This window comes from Mustela erminea, chromosome 17, assembly GCF_009829155.1.
Source record: "Mustela erminea isolate mMusErm1 chromosome 17, mMusErm1.Pri, whole genome shotgun sequence".
NCBI classification, from domain to species: Eukaryota; Metazoa; Chordata; class Mammalia; order Carnivora; family Mustelidae; genus Mustela; species Mustela erminea.
The window spans coordinates 20,664,862-20,690,113 of NC_045630.1; the positions used below are offsets into that span (position 1 = coordinate 20,664,862).

At 38.7% G+C, this 25,252-nt stretch overlaps 2 protein-coding genes across 3 annotated transcripts in view; one reads left to right on the plus strand and one right to left on the minus strand.

The window, feature by feature from the left end:
- Positions 1 to 14,059, minus strand: part of TRMT1L (tRNA methyltransferase 1 like) — a 53,564-nt gene extending 39,505 nt beyond the window's left edge. The window contains exons 1-6 of one of the 2 annotated variants that reach the window (XM_032318994.1): positions 13,811 to 14,059; positions 9,156 to 9,266; positions 7,715 to 7,828; positions 4,759 to 4,823; positions 2,955 to 3,084; positions 299 to 419 (exon numbers count right to left, since the gene is read on the minus strand). In XM_032318994.1, the coding sequence (XP_032174885.1) occupies positions 299 to 419; positions 2,955 to 3,084; positions 4,759 to 4,823; positions 7,715 to 7,828; positions 9,156 to 9,266; positions 13,811 to 14,033 (764 nt within the window). In that variant the 5' untranslated portion in view covers positions 14,034 to 14,059. Of the gene's footprint in view, positions 1 to 298; positions 420 to 2,954; positions 3,085 to 4,758; positions 4,824 to 7,714; positions 7,829 to 9,155; positions 9,267 to 12,294; positions 12,421 to 13,810 lie in introns of those variants that run through there. The other variant, XM_032318995.1, reaches the window with a different exon arrangement.
- A 68-nt stretch (positions 14,060 to 14,127) lies between these two features.
- Positions 14,128 to 25,252, plus strand: part of SWT1 (SWT1 RNA endoribonuclease homolog) — a 103,787-nt gene continuing 92,662 nt past the window's right edge. The window contains 5 exon segments of the mRNA XM_032318993.1: positions 14,128 to 14,241; positions 14,243 to 14,599; positions 18,671 to 18,760; positions 20,667 to 20,747; positions 24,127 to 24,185. Of these exon segments, the coding sequence (XP_032174884.1) occupies positions 14,143 to 14,241; positions 14,243 to 14,599; positions 18,671 to 18,760; positions 20,667 to 20,747; positions 24,127 to 24,185 (686 nt within the window). The 5' untranslated portion in view covers positions 14,128 to 14,142.

The window sequence follows — 25,252 nt, forward strand, 5'->3', positions numbered from 1 at the left end:
TAAGAAGTAAACATTTGTGAAATTAAACTATCAATCTAGTTGGGTTCTATAAACAAGCATTCACCATAAATAATGATTCCATAAATAAAACTTGCCCACAAAAGTACTATTTTACTCTCTGAGAAAAAAATTAGTTTGGTAGGATAAAAGAAAACAATCATTCTAAGAAAATACTAAAACAGATGACTCTCAATCTGTACCTAGTTTTAAATTTCACTGTATTAGAACATAAGATTAAGAGAAGGTACATTTGTTATAATTTGAAACATCCCATAATCCTTTTCCCAATTTATCTTACCGGTTTAGTTTCATTTTGGGGTTAAAATAGGAATCTGTTTTTTGAGGTACAGAATAGTTAGGACAAACTTGTACATCTGTGTCTGCCTCTTTGAAAATTTCATTAGGTGGTTTTGCAGAAGCTAAAATGAAAAAAAAAAAAAGATTTCCAGTGAAATACAAAATAATTCTAAATATCCAAAACAATACACATTAAAAGAAATAACTTTTCATTTTAATATTTTGTTAATGTAACCAATTGAGTAAATACTGGAAAAAGAAAAACCCAAAACTGATTTATTCAGTACTGTCTCTAGGAAAGAGTAGCACTCAATTAAGTATTTGGGTAATTAAAGTTTATTAAGTTAAATCTTCCCTGCCTTGAACATCAAAATATCTGTATTATAACCCTAGCTAAGAACAATAAGCTTAAAATAAAACAAAATTTGGGGAAAAAAAATTCAGGACTCCCCCAAAAAAAAAAAAAAAAAAAAAATTCAGGACTCCTGGGTGGGTCAGTCAGTTTAAGTGTTTGCCTCCAGCTTAGATCATGATCCTAGGGTCCTGGGATTGAGATCCACATTGGGCTCCTCGCTCAGTGGGAGGTCTGCTTCTCCCTCTGCCTGCTGCTCCCCCTGCTTGTGCACTTTCTCTCTCTGACAAATCAATAAAATCTTAAAAAAAAAATCCTAAAACGCCTTTATTGTTCATCAACCCCTATACTGTGTTTACATAGACTGGCTGCTAAATATATCTTACTGTGATATAATGGTTATAAAGTTAGTATCTCTGTTTCATTCCATAAGCCATCGTGGATGACAAAGAATCACTATACTTCCAGAACATGCTAGATTTCAGAACACTTTCTTATAACTACAACCGTAAAACACAAAATTATCTTTTTTTTTTTAAAGATTTTATTTATTTATTTGACAGAGAGAGATCACAAGTAGGCAGAGAGGCAGGCAGAGAGAGAGGGGGAAGCAGGCTCCCCGCCGAGCAGAGAGCCCGACGCGGGACTCGATCCCAGGACCCCGAGATCACGACCCGAGCCGAAGGCAGCGGCCTGACCCACTGAGCCACCCAGGCACCCAACACAAAATTATCTTAAATTGGGTATAAAGTAATGGGGAAAAAAAAGATTCTACATTTTGTATATATTAGAATCATTTAGCTATGAGCCCAAATGAAATACTGATGTATTTGTGTATGTATATTTTAGGAATGAGACATATATATTATGTGTGGGGGAAAAATAGTCTTTATTTTTGGCTTTTTCTTTTCTTTTTTTTTAAAGATTTATTTATTTATTTGACAGAGATCACAAGTAGGCAGGGGCAGGCAGAGAGAGTGGGGGAAGCAGGCTCCCCGCTGAGCAGGAGCCCGATGTGGGGCTTGAGACCACGAGACCCTGAGATTATGACCCGAGCCAAAGGCAGAGGCTTAACCCACTGAACCACCCAGGCGCCCCTGTGTTTGGCTTTCTTGATAATATTAAAATCAGAATGTAAACTACATGGCAACCGTACTTCCCTTTTTACAATGCCAAATCATAGTTAACATTCCCTAGTGTTTTTTATATTCTTCTACACCCACCAAAGTGGCATGTGACTTATCTCAGAAGATCAGCCTTTCTCAAACCAGTTTCTACCAGCAATTAAGCTCTATAGAAAATTATTTCAGTGACTATTTTTTTCAATTCTTGAAAGAAAAGTACATAATAACCATTTTAGATGTATATGAGATAAATTAATTCATTACATACAATGGATGCCTTAGGGCATGAGGTCTTAATTCTTTTTTTTTTTTTTTTAAAGATTTTATTTATTTATTTGTCAGAGAGAGAGAGAGAGAGAAAACGCACATGCATGTGCAAGTAGGTGGAGGGGCAGGCAGAGGGAGAAGCAGGCTCCCTCCTGCGCAAGTTGCTCAATCTGGGACTCAATCCCAGGACCCTGAGATCACAACCCGAGCCAATGGCAGACACTTAACCAACTGAGCCCCAGGCATCCCATTAATTCTTTTCTTAAGAAGGGCTGCCTCACTAATAACAAGCTATTAATAACCTGATATCACTTCAGGTCTTTATATAACTCCTTTTTCCAGTGTTTTCAACAATAAGTATAATATAGTTATCTATAATCTTCTGTTAAGATACCTATATTTAGGAGTGCCTGGGTGGCTCAGTCAGTTAGGTGGCTCACTTTGGTTTGGGTCATGGTTCCACGGTTTTGGGATCACGCCCCACATCAGGCTCCCTGCTTGCTGGAGAGCCTGCTTCTCTCTCTCCCTCTGCCTGTCGGCTCTGCCTACTTGTGCTCGCTCAAGCTCTCTGTCAAATAAATAAACAAAATCTTAAAAAAAAAAAAAAAAATATATATATATATATAAATAAATATATATATATAAATACACACACACATATATATATATGTATATTTACTTTGGCATCAATCACTTTTTCTACCCACATTAAATATATCTGTTAAACTGAGGACAGTTAAATGTTGTTGGGAGCCTCACAGAAAGAAAATGAAACCTGACGTAATGGATTAATAGTTAACTAAATGATTTGGTTAAGTCCTTGTATTTTATCTCCCCGCTGTCTGAAAAGAATAACTGGATCATTGTTTAAGGATTTACTTATCAACACATGTTAATGAGATTGCTCAACTTACCAGCAATATACCTGGATTTCGTCTCTCCTTTATTCACATGTCGCCTTACATGTCCCAGCATATCGGTTCTTCTGGTGATTGTTGCTGAACAAATGATACAATGATAATGGGCGCCCATTTTACTGGATATCTATCAAACAGAGTATTTAATTTAAATGTACAATGAAAGACAATGAAATAGAAGTTTATTAAGATTGCAAATTTAAGTATGTTAGTGTGTCACGAGTTTAATGATGTAGAAGACAGTATTAATATTGCCATGGGACTTCAAAGGGATCTTTACTTCCTTCTCTACATTTATGTTTGCTTTTTACTTACTTTATAATAGACCACAACTTTGTTTTTCCCATTCATTCTAGTCAGCATATAACTGTACCCTATTTTCTATAAGTAGCACTTATAAAAATGGCATAAAATTAGCAGAACTGTATTAGTAGGTGAGTAACAATTGTTGTCCAGGAAAATAAAGTCCTGATTTATACTGTTTGCAGCGTTCTGTGGTATGTGTACTCTACCACGGCCAATGCCAAGCTACAATTGTGACAGATTTCAAGCTACTGATGTGAAATCACTGAATGTGAGTTTGGGAAAAGATGTGTAATATCCTACTAGAGAGCATGGCTGCCATGCAGATATAATAAATATAATATATAATATAAATATATAATGTATTATATATATGTTATACATATATATGTATATGGCGCCGACAATAGTAAAATAGGTAATAGGAAATAATGAGATTGGAGTACTCATTACCTTTGTTTATAATATAATTTATTCACTTTAAAATTTATACAATTTAATTTTTAATGATGGCCATGTTTAACAACCAACTTTCAAGATTTCTAGAAATATGGGCTAGTTTCGGCATACCACTGAATGCTAGAAATGTAATAAAAGACTAATGGTCCAAGTAAAAAATTTTCATTTGGAATTTTTCATTTAGCTGAAAATAGATTATTCCAATGGCTTTTTTCTACTTTTGATACCTTTTACCCTTTTACCCTTAGAACTTCTACCTCCTACCTCCTTAGAGCTTCTACCTCTTTGGGATCAAACAGCAAGTAAAGAACAGGTGAAAACATTACACATTGGTACTGTTGTCATCCCATTCAAAATGTCCTGGATAGGGTTGATGGACCAACCATTGTCCTGACCCCTGCTTAAGAAATGTTTGTTTTTTTTTTTCTCCCCAGCACTTTACTCTTTTTAGTGGCCTGAAAAAAAATTAATAATGAGGACTTCTTACGCTAATATGCATCCAGGATAGTACTACAAAAAACTATTTTGTAATTTGTATTCCCCAAAAGTTAAATGTATCCTAAAAAGGGACAATAGCACTTTTAAACAATTATTAAGATTTCAGAAAGTTTCTTAATTCTGTCCTTTGACAGATTAAAAGCACAGAGAAGGTAAATATGAACTGACATACTGATATTTAACTGAATCACAGAAATTGAAGGCTTTTATCCCATAATCAATTTATTTTAAAAGAAAAATATTACTTTTTATTTAAATTCTCCATTCCAAAATTAGTAAATAGGTTAACTTTTGTTCTGAAACCACAAGAGAAAAATTTATCTGAATAAAATTAAAAACTGAAAAATGAAAAGTTCAATACAGTAACTCTTTTTTTCATATAATTCATATTTTTTTCCTACCATGATAATCTGAAAGCAGTCAGACTCAAAATCTTAAAGTAAACCTCATTGTCAAATGTGCCCACAGCCTTAAAGCCAGGTAAAAATTCTGCTTTCTTTAAAGAGGGCTAAATTTAAAAATAAATCTCACATCTGATTACCTGTTCTCCAATAATGTTTGGTTTCACTGGTCGACAAGGTAAGTGACAGATGCACATCCTGTAACCTAAAGTGAAGAATCGCTGGTTGTCATATCAGTTCATTAAATATTCAAGTACCATTAAAAATTATTAGCAAATTTTGTGCTCGCTTCGGCAGCACATATACTAAAAATTATTAGCAAATTTTATTTTATAAGAATAACTGGGATTCTTATTTATAAGGTCATAGTTTATTTGAATGAGACTTAGTTTTCTATATTTGTTATATAACACATAGTACAAAAACAAATGTATGATATCCAGGTTTGAATTCTGGTTCTGCCTAGACTATGTGTTACCTTGACTGGTCATTTAGCTTCTTTGGGACTCAATTTTATCATCTATTCTCTGACATTGTGACTTTTTATTAGGCTTCGCCTTCTTTGCCTCATAATACACCTGCCGCTACACAGCCTCTTCTTCGTGAGAAGGCACTTAGCTCTCTCCCATCCTTCTTAACCTTCTTCATGCATCCTCTTCCCTCTCTTCCACTCTAAAGAGCAGATTTTTCTATAGGCTTAATGGCTACATGACTTTCCCCCCTCATTTTCTTGGTAACTTTAATGCCTTTTATGGTTGCAACTATCTCCCCTGGGGGAAGGAATTCCAAATTCTAGGTCTAGTTACCAACTCCTTTCTGAGGACCAGATCTCTCCTTCTGATTGCCTGCTGAGGATGTACGACTGGGTTATCCGGTCAGTATTTCAAAATCTGTCAAGGACTTAAAATATAATTTCCTCTTGAACCATGTCTCTTTTTTATTTTTTAAATGAATGATGATGCCTTCCAGTTGTCCTAACTGTAAGTGGTGTCCAGCTCCTTTCTTCTCATACCTTGCATCTAATTGTTTCTCTTACTTGTACATACGGAAGTATCCCAGGATGCAGTAACTTCTTTTTTCTCCACTGATATGTACTCCTATGGCTATCCCACCTCATCCATGGCTTTAAATACCATTTATATTCTGACAATTCCCAAATGTGTATCTCTAGCCCCAACCTTTCCCCCAAACTCAAAATTCTTATCTAGACATGCTACTTGACATCTCCAGGAGATGCATCTAAACGTTCGCATGCCTAAATCTGCAGGGATGGCCTTTTCCCCCCATACCTGGTCCTCAAGCAGTCTTCTCTGCTCAGTAAAGGATACCACCATTCTTACAGCTGTTCAAGTCTCAGGCTCACGCATTCTTGGCTATTTTCCCCTCACATCTTACTTCTAGTCCTTCGGCAGGTCTTGTTGCTTCTACCTTAAACATATTTGCAAACTACTTTGAGACCTGCTTGCTAAAACAAAACCTGTGATAGTCGCTGCGGACCAGATCATCACCATGTGAAAAAAATCCAACAACTTAATGTACTTAAGAAAGTAAAGAAATGCCATGAGCCATTTAAGAGATGAGAATAATAGGGAAGACAAAGACTAACCTAAAGGTTAAACAATGACTTAAATGAAGAATACAAAAAGAACTTTTTAACTAAAATGAGACCGTTCTTTTTGGATAAAAAGACATGATTTACGTACATTCTTAAAAATAATTAAACAGGGGGTGGGAGGTTGGGGTACCAGATGGTGGGTATTATAGAGGGCACAGATTGCATGGAGCACTGGGTGTGGTGCAAAAATAATGAACACTGTTATGCTGAAAATAAATAAAAAATAAATTAAAAAAAATTAAACATAAAGGACAGGATGGCCTCTAATTTAGTCTCTAATTCCCTTTTCTCTAAGTGACTAGTCATAACCTTTTACCAATAATACTAAGAAAATTCTTTCCTGGGGTTAAAACTCCAGATAACCACATTTAGCAACACCTATGCTCACAAACTCATATACAAGCATGCATATGTTTAAGATGGATATTTAGGGCTTTGAGGGCAGAGTTTTTTTTTATCCATATGAAGTATCATAAACTCTCCTCTCAACACACATGCAATAGCAAGTTTTTCATGGAAATCCTTCCAAATAAGCTAGTATAGATCTAATATATACTCTTTACAATGGTGGCATAATAATTTATGGTATGTATACACCATATTACAGTCAACCAACCCGTTTTTATTTTAGTTTCAAGTTTTTGTCACTAAGTATACGCTGCAGTGAATATTCTTGTACATTTATCCTTATTAATTGATTCTTTTACTCCCCAAAGAGGGAGTACCTGGTCGAGAGGTATGTGAATTTTTAAATTTAAAAAACGTTGCCAGATCTCTTTCCAAAAACGCTGTACTAATTCACATAAGTCACTCTCAGAATAATTCATTATATCTAAAAAGTCTTTTAACTTGGTGAGATCTCATTTTTTGTCCTTTAATTTTATTCTTTATGAGACCTCTTATTCAGTCCCCCAAATTATGTCATTTTTGTCACTACTGTAATTGGTATCTTTTTTATAATTTTCATTTATCTAGAGTAGAGAAAGACTACGATTTCAAATATTTATCTTATATCCCACTACTTTTTTAAAAATCCCACTACTCTTTTCAACTCTAATCTTTTTAAGCCATCAGCAGAAAAAAAGATATTGTCTTCTTTCCCAATATTCACACTATATATTTTATTTTGTTTTGCATTTACTACACTTTCAAAATTATGTGTCAGATGGTAGTTGTTCTAACATAAAAGAAAAAGTATTAACTTTTTAAAACATAGTTCAAAAAGTTATAGGGATCCCAGGGCCAAGCAAAATACCAGTATAGAACAGATGCTTAATAAATGTTTGCTAAACTAAACTACACTTACAACATACATCCATTGCCTAGAGAGTTCCATAATTGTTTATTAAGAAATACATTAAAAGGACATTAAATCCCTCACAATTTTAAATGGAAAATATTTGAATTTGTTCACAATAAAATTCCAAAACTTCTATTAAATCTTGACACATTTAGTTTTTAGCAAGCACAAGAATACTAACCTTCAAATTCAACTGAGACTTTCCAGTGTAAATTCTGAAGGTGACGACGAAGCTTATGACTATTACAAGCTCTGAATTTCTCCTTAGGGCACAACGGACAAGACTGTTTGTTTCCTGACCAAAAAAAATAAAAAATAAAAAAGAACCAATAAAGCACAGAGCAGACAGGCTACTAATGCCTCAATTTAGCTGCGAAAGAAGTAGCAGGGGACTCTCTCCACCCAACACACACACTTCTCAGATAACGTCTATGTTAACAGTAGGGAGAGTCATCTCTGCCTCAACAGGTAGTTAATAATCAGCACATGGTCAGTGATTAATTTTTTACCCTAAAACTCTCCTCTCTGGGGCTACCTGATAACTTTGTTGCCACTGGGAAGAGAGAAAAGGAGAAAGTAATAAAGTACATGATATCCCTCTGGCCAAAAGGCCTGCCAGAGAGAGCATCACTAGGTACACTGGACAGGGGAGAAGGCAGTACTTGGCACACTCCCAGGGAGGCAGGAGCGGGCAAGACAGTGTGAGCACCTGCTGTGGCATTCTGCTCTGGCAGCAACAAAACCAGTTAACATGCAGAGTAAGAAAAATGGAAGGAGTGAAAGGACCTAGTGGGATCCAAAATAACTGCTATTCTGGGACAGGGAGCATGGTTAGAACCACTGTAACCAATTAGCGAATTTGTAAGTTCTTCCTTCTTCATTAATGAAAAGATTGCGGATCATAAAAATACAAGTCTTATTTAATTAGAAATGTAATGGATCTCAAATAAAAACTTTGAGAGTAACGGAAAAAATTAAAATCTCAAATTCAGGTTTAAAACAATAAACATACACAAAAACAATCAGCAACTCACTTAATTTTTAATCCGAGTATCTTTAACATACAGCACACTGTAAATATAGTCAAAATTAATTTTTCTATGTGCTCTGCTTACTTCAAAAAACCATGAAGTGATACTGAGGATGGAATTCAAGCACTGAGGATGGCAAAGCGGAAAGAGAGGAGCCTGAGGCGTGACAACAATGAGGAACTCTTGCTCCAGCCTTAAACTGCCCACCTAGGGACTTTGTTTATGTGACTGAATATAATATGCCTTTAGTTATAAAAGGCAGTGGTTTTTTGGGACTTCTGTTGCTTATAGTTAAATGCAAATCTGAACTAAAAGAATACGCAGTCCTTATATATCCACAAAATTGTAATATCCTTGGGGAACTGTGAAACAACTAGTCTCCACAGCACCTGTGAAAGCAGGCGGCTACCAATTTCCTGAATGAGAAAATTTTATTATTGCTCTAGTAAAGTGGCAATAAACAAATCTACTCCCAGCAAATTTTCATGAGTTACTAAACTACACTTACAACATACATAAGATAAAAAGCAAAAGATAAAAAGCAAAAGAAATTAAGAGGGGGGGAAAAAGACCCTCAAAATATGGAAATACCTGCATCAAGATGATCTGAGTTCAATGAACTGGCAGAGTCAAAATCTCCTTCAGCTACGAAGGCTAACTTCTCTAGATCAGCAAGCTGCCTTTGGATTGAGATGTGTCTCTCTGAAAGGAAATTTTAAGAGTTAGGAGATTCGTTTTTAAAAACCTGAATTCTAGTTCTATTTTCATTTGATCATGTCACAGAGACTCCTCCACTTTTATTTCCTGTAGCATGGTGCCCTGGCACCTAGATGGGGACTACTGCTGCAATTCTGCCTATAAAATGACGAGTGTGCCTCAGAACGTGAAAAGTTGGGGGAAAAAAACACTGTGTAACTTCACACCTTTTAACTTTTATCTAATTATTCAATATAATTCTGCAGAAAATGTTTTTTTCTCCGTACAAAATGCTGAAGTAAGAAACATAAGCCACGCTTCCTATCTTTAAAGAAGTTTCACGGGGCGCCTGGGTGGCTCAGTGGGTTAAAGCCTTTGCCTTCGGCCCAGGTCAAGATCTCAGGGTCCTGGGATTGAGCCCCGCACTGGGCTCTCTGCTCAGCGGGGAGCCTGCTTTCCTTCCTCTCTCTCTGCCTGCTTGTAATCTCTGTCTGTCAAATAAATAAATAACATCTTAAAAAAAAATAAAGACGTTTCACCTAGGCAGGAAAGATACTGATATGTTACCAACTGTAAGACAGCGCAGGATGAAATGAATACCGGGGGTATATGGTGTGGGCATACAGGAAGGAGGAAGGAGGAATTAATTCTAACAAGTGCCTTTGAGAATGTCTTCCCCGAGGAAGTGACATTTGACTGAGATGTAAGTTATGAAAAGAATTTCAGTAAGCAGAAATTTGGTGGCTGGCCTTATAAGCTAGTAATCTCATGAATAAAGGTATAAGGTGTAAAAAAAAATACAGCCACCTCTATCCCACCCTTGGCTGGAATGTAGTATGTTTGGAGAATGGAGGTGGTGGAAGAACAAGCAGCCAAAAATGTGGTTCAGACCACGAAAGGCTTAAATTCTATGCAAGTTAGTCTGGACTGTCCTCTTCAGGCAACGTGAAGTATTTGCAAGTTTTTGAGGGAGTGAGTAATATGATTTGAGTGCACTTCAGGAGGTTATCTCTGTCTGTAGAATCAAAGATCAGTAACTGAGGTGAGTTAGTAATAGAAAGGTAAAGAACAGATGGGGAAAAAAGAATGCTGGGTGTGAGAAATAACCATGAATGAAGACTGCATTCAAGAATGGTTCCCAGATTTCAAGTTTACATGGTTGAGAATAATGGTATGATTAAGCAATAAAGGAAGAGGAAAACATTTCTGGCAGGTAAGAGGAAAGGAGAAAAAGTAGTTTAGTTTTTGACACAGTGTTTGATATACTACAGGTATTCATCCTCAAGTTCAGTATGCAGTTGAGTTGTTTTTGGAGTTCAGGAGGATATAAATCATAAATACAAGTTAGGTGAAAGTATGAGCTGAAGAAAGCCTAAGGGAAAAAAAAACACTATGGGAAAAAGAGAAGAAAAAGGCCAAAAATCCAGTCCCGGTAACATATTTTTAGGTTTCTCAAACATTACACATTCTTCCAACGACATACTTACAAACTTTGGAATATATGAATATATCTTTCCAAAGTACATTTAACATATTCTTGATTTGGGCTTGGAAATGCATTCCCCAATGCCACTGAACCCACTACTGATTAATATAAATGGTTAGAATTCCAAAGGGCCATATGGAGGGATGCAGGTAATGTAAGAGACACGGAGGAAAATCATCAAGGAGGGTAGATTCAAAAACAATAAATGGTAAAGAAGATAGCTTTATCTTATACCTTATCTTATATCTTATACCTTATCTCAAGATAAAGCAGAAGCCAAGAAAAAAAGAGAATGTAAAAGGTTCAACACTAAGTATCACAAATAGTTGTAGAAATCAATAGAAAACTACTGGATTTAGTATTTAGGTCTCCCATTGCCTTTAAGAAAAAAGGTTCAGTGAGATGTTCTGGAATACAAATGGGATTAGAAGAAAAAAATATAGAAAATCACACAGATTATTTCAGAAAGTGTGGCAGTATAAAAAAGGAGATAGATGGGATTGGAGGTTGCTTTTTCTTTCTTTTTAAGGAAAGACTTGAATATGCATATCCCAAAGGAAAGTAATGTTTACAAAGGAGGAGCTTGAATATACAAATACAAGACTAGGAGCTGAAAACTGGCAGGAAAAGATCCCCAGCTGGAGAGATGATAGTAAACCGCAGGACTCTCTAGTATTCATTACACAACAAGGTTATACAGTTTAGAACCTGAAACCTTTAAATTCTATTCTTACCATAGATACCCTCCTGCCTGTTCCTCTCCAAGCTTCACTCCCAGCTCCTTCTGTGTGTGTCCTTGTTTTTCTTTCCCCAAAATAAACAGTAAGACAGCAGGGGATATGCCTTCCTCATTTTTGTAATGATTAAGTGCCCAATACTGTATCTCGTACACAGCAGGCACTATGGTTTGTTAAATAATTAAAAAAAAATCATTAGTCTTTTTGGATGCAGTAACAGAGTCAATAATTTTGGAATTCAATTCAGCACTATCAGACATTCCTGCTCAACTTTACTAAAAGACAAATTTTCACCTCATTTTTAAATGAGAAAAGCAAAGAGCAACAATTAACTTGTCATACTAGGTAATGTTCAAATGACTTTATAATGAGATATGATTTCTATAAATAGGCAAAAATTTTCCCAAATGAGCAAAAACTTAATTGCTGTGTGAGACCACAAGATTCAGTCAATGAATCCATGTGTACAAATCAATCCTTTGAATTTGCAATCATAAAGACTTTCAGCTTCCAAAGTTCAAAGTTCTGTTCATGTGAAAGTATAGAGTACTATATAAACCTGTGCTTACTGAAATCATCCTAAGTTGTACAAAATAAGAGACAGGAGCCTGGTAAGTCAGACGAGAATAACGAAAATCCTGTGATCTACTATTAAAACTCTCAAAGATCTGTCTAAAGATTCATGATATGCCTTCGTATGTATACCTCTCAAATTACTTTCTGGTTCAAGATAGTAGATAGCAGACAATCTGTACTTAAATCACTCAAACTTTTTGTAACATGCTAGTAATTCTGAAGTCAACCGGCAAACCTCTTGTTAAATCAGATGAATCCAAGATGCTAGGAGTTTCTTTTACAACTTCTGATACTTTTTCCTCATTTTTCAGTTCTATTTCAAATATGCCATCTTCATCTTGCCTACTTAAGACTGATTTCGAAGGACTAACTAGACCACATAAAAATAATTTTTAAAATGTGATTAATATATATTTCTAACGCATTTCAGATTTCTCAATCATTACATATTTGCCCCAGTAATGCATTTTTCAGGTTTCTCAAATATCATACATTCTTCAAATTACATACTTCCAAATTTTGGAATATTTATCTTCCCAAACTATATTTAACATTCTGGCTGGTGGGGAGGGGGAGAAAGCACAGTCCCTAAAGCTGCTGAACCAATTCTGATTAATATAAACAAATCTAATGTAGAGGTAGGGAAGGGAGGCTACTCAGGAGAGTGTACCACCCCCCTGCCAACTGTAGGGACCCTTATTTTGCATCTACTACCTGTGATCTTATATGAGGAGGAGAAGCCTACCAGAGGAACACTTTGGCCTTTTCTGTGATCAACTCTACTCTTTAATTTACTGTGACAATTTTTATGTGGCTTTAAAATTGCAAAGCTACTCTACTGGACTACAACTACCCAAGTGATGTATAAATATTAAATTCCCAACTGTCCTAGAAGAAAATGAATTATTTTGTTATTAATTCAAAAAGAACATAACGGTCAATTTATGGACCACAAAATAATTAAAAACAAACAACAACAACAACTTTCTGAGACTTTACATTTAAAAGTGTTCAGAAGATTCTCAAGTATTTCTCTTTATGGTCCAATAAATCACCACTTAGAAAACATGCAAGCACATACATTAGCACAATAATACGGGCTATTAATTTTCAGCAGTCCAGTTATGATGGAACGGAGGGCAGAACTCAACTGGTATTTATGACTAAGGGACGACATCCAGAATTTAGTCGACCCTTTCTTAAACTATTCATCAGTCTCAAATTCTTTTTGAAAGCAAGCTGCTAAAGAAAATTAATAAGAAAAGGCCATCTCTTTGTGTATATCGAGCACAAGAACTAGTTGGTAACAATGGTTTCCACATCTTGGCAGCTACGATCTACCACAGTAAACAGGTTGCCTCGGTTACCATATCACATTTTGAAGGACTTAGTGAACCACCGCAGACGGAGCTGAGAGGGAAACTACCAAATTAGTGTAACTCCCTATTTGCGTAGCAGAAAAAGACCCCCTTTAACGAAGAAGCCCTCGACCTCATTATTTCCTTTTATCTGCAGCACTCCTGGCCTCCACAAACCCTTCACCACGATGTCCTCGAGGTTTGGGGACATGCCTTCTCCCATTCTGTACCCGCTTTACCCGCTACACGGGTCCCTCCTCCCTCCCCCCACATCCCTAAACCTGTCTTTCCCCCTAAAAAACATCCCAGTGAAGAAGGGCCTCCCCTACTCCCCAGCAAGGCGCACTTCCTCGCTTCTCTTGCGGCAGAAAGATCTAGGCCTCCTGCACTTACTGCTTTCAGCCTCGTCAGGGGCAGAGGCTAGGGACGGGGACAGGGCCGGAGCCTGGGCCAGGGCAGGGGCTGGGGCTGGAGCCGAGGCCGGAGTCGGAGCCGAGTCCGGGGCCGGAGCTGGGACCCGAGCCGAGTCCGGGGCCGGGGTCGGGACCTGGACCTGGGCCACCTCCACCTCCTCCTTCTCCTGGGGTAGCAGCTCCTCCTCCGCCATATTCTCCATAGTTACCGCCTCCGTGCCAGGCCCGCCCGGGGACCAGGAGGGGCTCACGGCGGGGTGAGAGAACTGGCGTGAATGCCCAGAGGGCTGGATCCAAGGAGTGGGAAAGCAAATGGGAAGGGCTGGATGCGTGCAACAGACAAAAGATGAAGAACCAGTGACCAAATCCTGTCAGCAGAAAAATAAAAAGCCAGAAGTAGCGATTCGCGGTCCCCGTCCGCTTCCCTTTCCCCGAGGCGTTGCGACGCCACCACAGCCTGCGCAGAAACGTATCGGGGACGGCGACCAATGAGGTAAGAGAGTTCTGCTTCCACGGTGCGTCTCGGTTCCAGCCGTCAACCAAGGAAGAGAAGCAAGACTACAATACCCAGGGTGCAGCGCGCCAGCCGGGGCGGAGCCGGAGTTCCAAGTCCTTGGAGGAAGTAAATGCAAAGCTAAACAAACGCTCGCAACGTTGGAGTAGTAGTCTGGGTCCGAGTGCAGAACTACATTTCCCAGCGAGCATCGGGTCCGGGGGAGACCCTTTTTCTTGGCCTGGGCCTCCGGAGTCGCCACCGCTGCGGGCGCTGGTAAGGTAAGTGGGGCGTTAGTTGACGTTTTGCTGGGCAGGTTCTCACCTCTCTCCCTCTGGTACCTTAGCGGGTAGCCAGCGGGTCCGAGGATTCCGGAGGCCCCTCGAGCCTGGGCGGGGCGACTCTGTAGGCGGATCCGGGGTTGAGTCAGCTTGGTGAAGGGTGGGGTTCTGGTCGGCTCTAGGTCTGGAGTTGCCCCTCGCCCAGGGTGAGAATCTGGTTTGTTCTTGCCGAGCCCCTGGGCCCCGGGGACGTGGGAGCTGCTGGCGAGCTTCCCTGCTAGCCTGGTTTATTTGGAATCAGTGTCTGCGCTTCCCTTCGCACCCTCATCCACAGTGTGACCTGAACACTTCTCCTTTTGTCTTTATTTTGCTTTAACCTACGTATTCTTATTAGCACTGCCCTGGGGTCGTGGGGGTCTTGTGGGTAGAGAAGAGCGTGTGTTTCTGCGCGCGCCCTACACCTGCAGTTAGACTTAATAACCAGAGCTCTGAGTGTCTTTTGAGTTTTGCGGCACCTGATTGACGCGATTCCGATTCCACACGGCGTCTGCCAGTGAGTCCTCTGGCCCGTGTACTTCTCTTCCCTTCACTCCCCGGCCTGCTTGAACTTCAGTCTCAAGCATTCATTCCCTTGGCGCAGGCAGAGGAAAACTTGAATTTTCCGGCTGCTCTTTCTTCCCGGGACTGGTCCGAATGTTATAAGCAGCAGGGAAGCAGAAGGAAGCCCCTTTATGTCTTAGGAGACTCGAACTTCCAGTTGGGTTTTCTTAGTTAATAAAGGTGCTACTTAGTGCCTAGCGAGCTCATTGGTCTATTTATTTCCTAGTTGTTCAGCCCAGGTGAGAGCTAGTGTGATGATTTGGCGCTTTGAAAGTGTAGCAGGATTTAGTTGCCACCTCCCAACCCCCCAGTAGTTAGGAAGTGCGTCTGGAGGCTTCCCCCTACCTTCCCTAGTGAGTTAGTTCTAAAGTCCTCATACTGCCTTCAACCTCAACTTAAAAAAAAAAAAAAGTTACTGGGAGAAAGCATGTGAGGGGGGAGGGAGGAGCAGAGGGAGAAGGAGAGAGAATCCACGCCCACTCTCTGGGACCCGCGCGGAGTTGGAGGCGGGACTAGTCTCATCTCCTGGAGATTAGGACCCCAGCGGAAACCGAGAGTGCCATGCTCCACCCACGGAGCCACCGAGGCGCACCCCCACCCCAACTTTTAACTAGTTTTCCGGAATGTAGAACTGCCTCACTGCTCTTAACAGTCAATTAAAAATGGGAAAATAACACGTTGTAACTTACGGGAATGAGTAGTGGCTAACTATATTGTGCCTCATTCAAGCATCATTGATTTTTTTTTTTTTTTAAATTTCCAAAAGGCTAGATGGTTAATTGAAAGCTTGATTCAGTGTATCAGTCTCACTATTTAACACCAGCTGGAAACCAGAAGATAAAGAGGGTTAGCTTTTAGAGTGTGAATTCTATGGGACTTTTAATAAGAATTTCTAAACATGATCTGTGCTTTTTTTTTTTTAAAGATAGATTTATTTATTTATTTATTTATTTGACAGAGAGAAATCACAAGTAGATGGAGAGGCAGGCAGAGAGAGAGGGAAGCAGGCTCCCCGCTGAGCAGAGAGCCCGATGCGGGACTCGATCCCGGGACCCTGGGATCATGACCTCAGCCACCCAGGCGCCCCATGTGCTTTTGAGACTCCTAAAAAAAAGGAATCTTCAAAGTTTGAAGAGTTATATTAAGTGACTGTGTTAGTCATTTATTGCTGCCTAAGTTATCCTAAAGCTTAGTGGGTTGTTTTTTTTTTTTAATTTTATTTATTTATTTGACAGAGATCACAGGTAGGCAGAGAGACAGAGGAAGCAGGCTCCCCGCAGAGCAGAGAGCCCCGGCTTGATCCCAGGACCCTGGGATCATGACCCAAGCCGAAGGCAGAGGCTTTAACCCACTGAACCACCCAGGCGCCCCTAAAGCTTAGTGGTTTAAAACAACAATAAACATGACCTCTCAGGTTCTTTGCATCAGGAATTCAGAAGTGGCTTAATGGGGTATACCTGGTTCTGAGTCTCATGAGGCTACAGTGAAGATAGCAGCCCGATGCTTCCACTCAAAGGCTTGATTAGGGCTCCAGGATTGGCTTCAACCTGGGCATGCTTACAGGCCTGGCAGCTGGTTCATTTTTGGCAGTGGGCTTCAGTTCCTCACTGGTGGGCTGCTCCGTGGACTATGTGATTGTCCTCATGATATGGTGGCTGGCTTTCTCTAGAGTAAGTGAAAAACACAAGCCACAGTGTCTTATATGATCTAGTCACATACCGCCATACAGCAATTCCTATTGGGGTCACAGACCAGCTCTATGTACTGTGAGAGCACTGCATGAGAGTGTAATTACTGGGCACCAGACATCATCAGGAACCACTTAGGAGGCTGGCCAGCACAGGAAGTCTCCCCTTTGAGTTTGTATTTTGATTTTCATAAAATCAACATGAATTTCACACTATTATAAATATAAACATTTGTCATGGTAAACATAAATGTGTTTTTCCTTTGATAGTCCACTATCTTCAGTGATTTTTTTTTCTTCAGTTTTTTTTTCAATTGGCTTATGGGTGAGGGGTTTAAATTTAGCCTTATTTTGTATTCAAAGCAACAACGTAAGATGAACATGGATCAGTTTAAATCGTAAAAGTTAACATAAGTAGTCCATTGCCTCTAAACAGTTCATTTCATGGAATTTATTGTGGTTTTTTTGTTTGTTTGTTTGTTTGTTTTTATTGTACCTTTTCCCAAAATGGAATAGAATCCTTGGAACAAGAAAGGGAGAAGAATATTATTCCTCTAATCTGGAAGCTCAATTGTGAATTCAATTGATTCCATATATGATTTTACAAATCAAAATTTTGGGGTAATTTAGGATTGTTCTTAGAAGTTCAAGGGATACCTGGGTGGTTCAGTCGGTTGGTTAAGTGTCTGCCTTCAGCTCCTAATCCTGGGCTCCTGGGGTCCAGTCCTGCATCAGGCTCCTTGCTCAGTGGGGAGTCTGCTTCTTCCTCTGCCTCTGCCCCTGTTGTGTTCTTGCTCTTTCTCTCTTTCTCTGACAAGTAAATAAATAAAATATTTAAAAAGTCTGTATTAAATATTCTTTTTTAAAATAGATTTTTATTTATTTATTTGACAGGCAGAGATCACAGATAGGCAGAGAGGCAGGCAGAGAGAGAGGAAGGGAAGCAGGCTCCACGCTGAGCAGAGAGCCCGATGCGGGGCTTGATCCCAGGACCCTGGGATCATGACCTGAGCCGAAAGCAGAGGCTTTAACCCACTGAGCCACCCAGGCGCCCCTTAAATATTCTTTTATTAGTTTTTATTATTAGGTTTCTCTTAGCTGTCAGCATTTTTCTTCTTTCTCTTTATTTTATCAAAACATTCTGAAGTTTGATTTAGTGTTATTGATCATTCTTTTATAGAATTTCACTTACTGTAGTCATGACTGACCATGAGTCAGTGCCTGCTTACATTCATAGTTTCCATATGTGTCACTGTCAGCAATAAACTCTCCTTTGGGTTTGCTGTTAGACTCCTTTTATATCTTCCCATCCCATGACCCAATGAGGTTCCCATTCTCTGGCCTTTCCATTCCAGCACAGGATGCTTCTGCTACATGCTAAGTTGAATAGAGGGTGTGTCAGGAAAATAAAGACTTAGAACTAATTGGTTTTGAGGTGTAGGTTGGGCACAAGGGAACAGTCCTGTAGGCAGTTAAAAATGGTGATCAGAAGCTTGAGAGAGAAGGTCAGGGCTAAAGGCACAGTTTCGAGAGGTCATTCCCGGAAAGGTGGTAGATGGAATTGAAGGAGAGGAAGAGACCGATATGAGGGAGACTGTAAGTGAAATCAAGTGGAACGAGAGAACCCTGTTCTCTTGGGAATGGTTAGAAGATGGAAACAATTTTGTAAAACTCCAGTCTTTTTAAAACTGAAAGATGACGAATTTCTAATGTATTTTGTTGTGGTGGTGGTAAAACAAAACAAAACACATAAACACCTAAATATGTGTTTTATTTTAGCTTTTCAAAATGTCCAACAGAGAATCTTGTGGCGAAAAAGAGAAGTCCCGGAGAAGAGGCACCACTGCATCACCGAGCTTTGATGTCCAAGTAAGAATTTTGATTTACTGACGCAGAGAATACTTTCTGCCTGTTTATTTTTGCATAATGAAAAAAAACCCCTCAGTTTTAAAATGAGTTACGTAAATGTTTTGTTTTGCCCTTCTGACCCAGGAGAAGTAATTTGTTTTTCCCATTCTTTCTTTCCCCCCATTCTTTTTTTTTCTTTTTTTAAGATTTTTAAAATTTATTTATTTGACAGAGAGAGAGAGAGATCACAAGTAGGCAGAGAGGCAGGCAGAGAGAGGGGGAAGCAGGCTCTCCGTTGAGCAGAGAGCCCGATGTGGGGCTCGATTCCAGAACCCTGGGATCACGACCCGAGCCAAAGGCAGAGGCTTAACCCAATGAGCCACCCAGGTTCCCCTCCCCCCATTCTTTACTTGCATTATTTTGTTGATTCCTCACAACTGTAGGAGATAGGTACTATTATTGTCCCAATTATACAAATGCCAGAACTGAGGCTTAGGGAGGTAAGTAATTTGCAGAGGCATTTCTGACTTGATGCTAGGCGCCCCCAGACTCTCCTTTACATAGAAATAACTCACCATGAGACCTTTTTGCACCACCTTCATCATTTACTGAGCATTGTAAGGTTATATGCTCTTCAGTCAGAATGGGCCATCATATTCAGCGGGAGGCTAAGAGTTCGGAATGGATGCTCACCAAGTGTCCTTTGCTGACTCCTCCTCGACTTAAACTATAACTTCAAGTGCCCAGTTTCATTTACCCAGTTGAGAAGTTGCAGTTCCATTCTTTCATTTGGTTGGGCCTAAATCCTGGTTGTCACCCCCACCTGCATCGAGTCTATCAGCAAATTGTATCAGCCTTCTCTTAACAAGATAAGAGTCTGACTACCTCCTCTGCTACCACGGGACAATCAGCTGGCTTCCTCAGATGGTTGCAGGAGTTTCCAAATTTATCTCCCTGCTTCCACCTTTGCCTCCCATTGTTCTCCTCTCAACAAGCCCCCAGGATGATCTTGTTAGAATGTGAGTCAGATCATGTCTCCTTTGCTCAGTACTACCTGTTGGTTGTCCTCCTCACCCAGCGTGCCAGCTGACGTCCTGGCGGGGGCCTACAAAACAACTGACCCCCCATCTGGCTTCCCTCTCATTCTCCTGTTGCCTTCACCATTTTGTGGTTCCGCAATCCAGGCACATTCCTGCCTCAGGGGCTTTGCCCTTCAGTGGAAAACTCTAGATAAGCACATAGTTTCTTCTTCCCTCCTTCAGGTCTCCAGTCTTCTGTCAGCTTATCAGTGGGGCTTTTTCTGACTATCCTGTTTAAAATTGCAGCTGCTTTTTTTACACCACCTCCCAGCCCTTCCTGCCCTCTTTCTCTTTTATAATTTTTTTCCTAGTGTCTCATCTGACATGGTAAATATATTGTTTATTTATAAATTCCTGCCCCAAATTTTATCTTCCATGAGGGCAGGGACTTCTGTGTTTTCATTAATCTGTCCCCACCATCTAGAATATCTTTGGTACACAGTAGGTCCTCAAAATATGTTTGTCCTGGGTCTACTGAATTTTGGATCCCCTGGGAAATGACTGGATATATGGTTTTGCTTTGTAGACGACTGAATTCCACCATGGCAATGCCTCCTCCCAATGCCTTTATCTGAGCGGTCAACTGGCCTTCCGGCTTTAGCCCTCGTATCCTATCTCATCTCTAATTCAAGAGCATCTAGATCTTCTGATTTCTACTTGAGTCTTCCTTCTAATTGAGTTTCCCTCCCCCTTACCAAAGTTTGTGTGGTTTTAAACATTTTTCCCTCCGAAGTTTATTATGAATGTAGAAAGAATGTTTATAATAACAATGATTAAATAACGCTGTCTTAGACTGTGCTTAATTTTGTGCTTTTTTTTTTTTCTTTTTTTCCAAATGGCATGCTTAGGATAAGACAGAGAAAAAAACTTCAAGTTCTACTAGTTCAGCTTGCTGTGTAAGGTCAGTTTCATCAGAGAAGAGAAAACTGGTGAGTGTTCGTATATTGTAGCCAACTCTAGATATTATTAATATTAAAGTTTTAATGTGTGATGAGAAGGTTTATGATACATATTCCCCCACTACTTTTCCACTCATTTTTTCTTTCTCTTATACTTTGCGATAGCCAATAGAAAAAACACCAGTGTTTGGTTTCTTCCTTCTACTCACCAAAAAGGATTTAATAAGTTATTTCTTTGTGCAGTTAGACTCTATCATGCAGAGTTAGACAACATGGATATAAATTAAGAGAGTTTTTTTTTTTTAATTCAGTTAGCCAACATATAATACATCATTAGTTTCAGATGTAGGGGTCAGTAATTCAGCAGTTGCATATGACATCCAATGTTCATCACATCACATGCCCTCCTTAATGCCTGTCACCCAGTTACTCCATCACCCCATCCATCTGCCCTCCAGCAACCCCCAGTTTGTTTCCTATAGTTAAGAGTTTGTCATGGCTTGTCTCGCTCTCTGATTTTTTCCCATTCAGTTTTCCCTTCCCTTATGATCCTCTGCACTGTTTCTTATATTCCAAGAAATATGAGAAATAGAAGTTATATATATTATTAATTATATTAATCATAATTATATTTATATTAATATAAATACACAATATTTATACTATATTAATATGTATTATTAGCTAATTATATAAATTATAATTATATTTATAATTCATATAATTAATAAGTAATATATTCCAAATTAATAAATTAATAAATATTAATACATTCAGCAATTAACAAATTATGAATTATAATTCATATAATTAATCAAAAAATTAATTATTTATAATTATTTATAATTATATATTTATATATATTTATAATTATAAATAATTATTTATAATTATTTATAATTCATATAATTGATAAGTAATATATATTATTAATATATTCCAAGAAATATAAGATGAAATATAAGTGAAACCATATGATGATTGACTTTTTTTGATTGACTTATTTCACTCAGCATAATATCCTCCAGTACCATCCGCGTTAATGTAAATGGTAAATATTCATCCTTTTTTGACGGATGAGTAATATTCCATTGTGTGTGTGTGTGTGTGTGTGTGTGTGTGTATGTATACACACACCACATCTTTATCCATTCATCTGTCAATGGACATCTGGGCTCTCTCCACAGTGGCTATTTGGTCATTGCTGCTATGCACAGTGGTGTACAGGTGCCCCTTTGGATCACTACATTTGTATCTTTGGGGGAAGTACCCAGTAGTGCAATTGCCGGGTCATAGGGTAGCTCTATTTTCAACTTTTTGAGGAACCTCCATACTGTTTTCCAGAGTGGCTGAACCAGTTTGTGTTCCCACCAGCGGTGTAGGAGGGTTCCCCTTTCTTTGCATCCTTGCCAGCATTTGTTGTTTCCTGTCTTGTTAATTTTAGCCATTCTCACAGGTGCGAAGTGGTATTTCATTATGGTTTTGATTTGTTGTTTCCTTGATGCCAAGTGATGTGGAGCATTTTTTCATGTGTCTGTTGGCCATTTGGATGTCTTCTTTGGAGAAATGTCTGTTCATGTCTTTTGCCCATATCTTGACTGGGTTATTTGTTTTTTGCATGTTGGTTTTGATAAGTTCTTTATAGATTTTGGATACTAGCCCTTTATCTGATATGTCATTTGCAAATGTTAAGAGAGTTTTTAAGTCTTTTCCCATATATGGTTTTATTTGGCTTTACAAGATCCTTTGGAGGTAGCCAAGGCAGATGCGTAGCATTTGTGTTTTCAGATTCAGAAATTGAGATCTAGGAGGTTAAGTGACTTGTCCAAGGACACAAAATTGTTTATAGCAACAGAGCCAAATCCAGAGTCATGCAAATAATTAAAAAGACATTAAGCTAGTACATGGGTGGTTGGTGAAGTACTCAGGGCATTCAGGTTGATGTTAGGTGTATGTTGGGATAGCACTGTGGTCATGGGTAATAAGGGAAAGTAATTATGAAAATTGTGGGAATACAGAATTCTGTTTTTAAGGATTTGCTTGTTTTTATATAATGACACTGCTGTTTCAATTTGTTTCTGTATTAGCCTTCTTAAAACACAGATTTCAATATATTTCTTCTCTGTTGAAAAATCACTTTTTAGTCTGGCATTCTGGACCCTCCTAAATTTGGTCACACCTTAACTAGCCAGTTTTCTTTTTTCTTCCTGAAAACAGCCCTTTTGCTTCTACCTAGGCTGGTTTATTTTTTCTCTTTTGAGTTTATACCAGTCATCTCCAGCTGCTTAGAATGCCTAAGTTTTCTTAGCGGAGGCCACCTTTTTCTTTTACTTGTTAATCTTTATTTAATCTATATTCAATCTTTAGTGTGTGTGTGTGTATACTTATGTATGTATGTATATACGTGTGTGTGTGTGTGTGTGTGTGTGTGTGTATATATATATATATATATATGAATGAAATATTTATTAGGGGTGCCAAGGTGTTTCAGTCAGCTAAGCATCTGCATTCAACTTATCCATTCCTGTGTTGGGCTCCCTACTCTGAAGGGAGCTTGCTTCTCCCTCTGTCTCTGCCTCTCGCTGTCTCTCATGAATAAAATAACATCTTTTTAAAAAATTATTTATTTATTTATTTGACAAAGAGGGAGAGAGAGAGAGAGAGCGAGAGAGGGAACCCAAGCAGGGGGAGTGGGAAAGGAAGCAGACTCCTCACTGAGCAGGGAGCCTGATGCTGGGCTCAAACCCAGGACCCTGGGATCATGACCTGAGCTGAAGGCAGCAGCTTAATCCACTGAGCCACCAGGCGCCCCTCAATCTTCAGCATATATTTTGTCCGCCTTTTTTCCTAAGTATGTTCCAACTTTTGGTGTTTGATATTTTCAACTCTTTTATGACTTACTGTATGTTCTTCTGCTTTCACACTTAGGTATATCATTTCATTAGATTATTTGTATATATTCTTCTCCTCTCTGTTCTTTAACGTCTATAGGACAAGGGCTATATCCTGTTTCTCTCTTACTTCTCTTGTGCCTAGGCCTGTATCCCCAGAACACATGGAGAGACAGATTGGTAGAGATAGTAGACAACTGTTTCAATCCTGGCTCCGCTGCTGACTTGCTCTGTAATGTTAAGGAAGATACTTTTCTCTGTTTGTACTTTGAGTACTTTACCTATAAAATGGGGCATGATGATTCTCCCTCTCTCATTCTCCCTGTTTGTATTCCCTGTCTCACTGTGTCTCTCTGTCAAATAAGTAAATAAAATCTTAAAAAAAAAATTATTATGTCAGCCTATTCACCATTACATAGATGTGGGGAAAAAATATTGTCTCCCAGTCTTTCTCCTGTAACTAAAGTGTCAGTGCATGATTTCTATTTCCTGAATAATTCATTTTTCTTTTTTTTCAGAAATCAGATCATACAGACATTCTATACTGTGATGTAAAAAGAAGACAAGAGCTGAAAAGGTGAATTCCTTCTTTTTGTTGATATCTTTTACTTTTGGAGGCTTAGAATTGTGAGACTAAATATTTTGATACGCAAAGTTTTTTATTTGATCAGTACTGATTTGCATGCCAATATTTCCAGCTGTAGCACAGGTTATAATTATTGAATTTTTTTTTTCAAAGATTTTATTTATTTATTTGACAGAGAGATCACAAGTAGGCAGAGAGGCAGGCAGAGAGAGAGAGAGGGAAGCAGGCTCCCTGCTGAGCAGAAAGCCCAATGTGGGGCTCGACCCCAGGACCCTGAGATCATGATCCAAGCTGAAGGCAGAAGCTAAACCCACTGAGCCACCCAGATGCCCCTGATTTGTTTTTTGAAGATTTTATTTATCTGCGAGAGAGAGACAGCAAGAGTGCACAAGCAGTGTGGGAGATGGAGAGGCAGAGGGAGATGCAGAGACCCACTGAGTAGGGAGCCCAAATCAGGGCTCAATCTCAGGACCCTGGCGTCATGACCTGAGCCAAAGGCAGATTTTTAACAGACTGACATTATTGAATTTTTTAAATATTAGTGTAGATTTAATAAAAAGTTGAGGGAAATAAAAAGTCTATCACAATTCTGTGCTATGTAAATGACACTTTCAAGTAAAATGCAGATTTTTATCTCTGGAGATTTGATTTTGACACATTCTTATAAGATGCATAACTTTGTTACATATAGTAATAGAAGAAGTTGTGTGGGTGGTTTAGAAATGTTGTAAAGATAAGTTATATATTCCCTGTGAAGAGAATATGTTGCTTATTGAATTATTATAGTTTTAAAATCACGTTATTTAAATAGGATATAGCTACAACTAGAGAACTTGTAGCATAATGGTAGGGATAATGGAGATTACTTTTCTTTAATTTCTGTGTTCTTTGGATAAAAATTTCAGAGAACTTTGTGATGATGGCATTTCTTGCCACTAATGGGGTAAGTATAAAAGTATAGTGTCTGATGAAACTAGATGAGATCATAGATTCTCTGAAAGTAAGTGGCTGTGGGAAAATGATAAAAATGGCATTAAATATATACATAAAATTTCTGC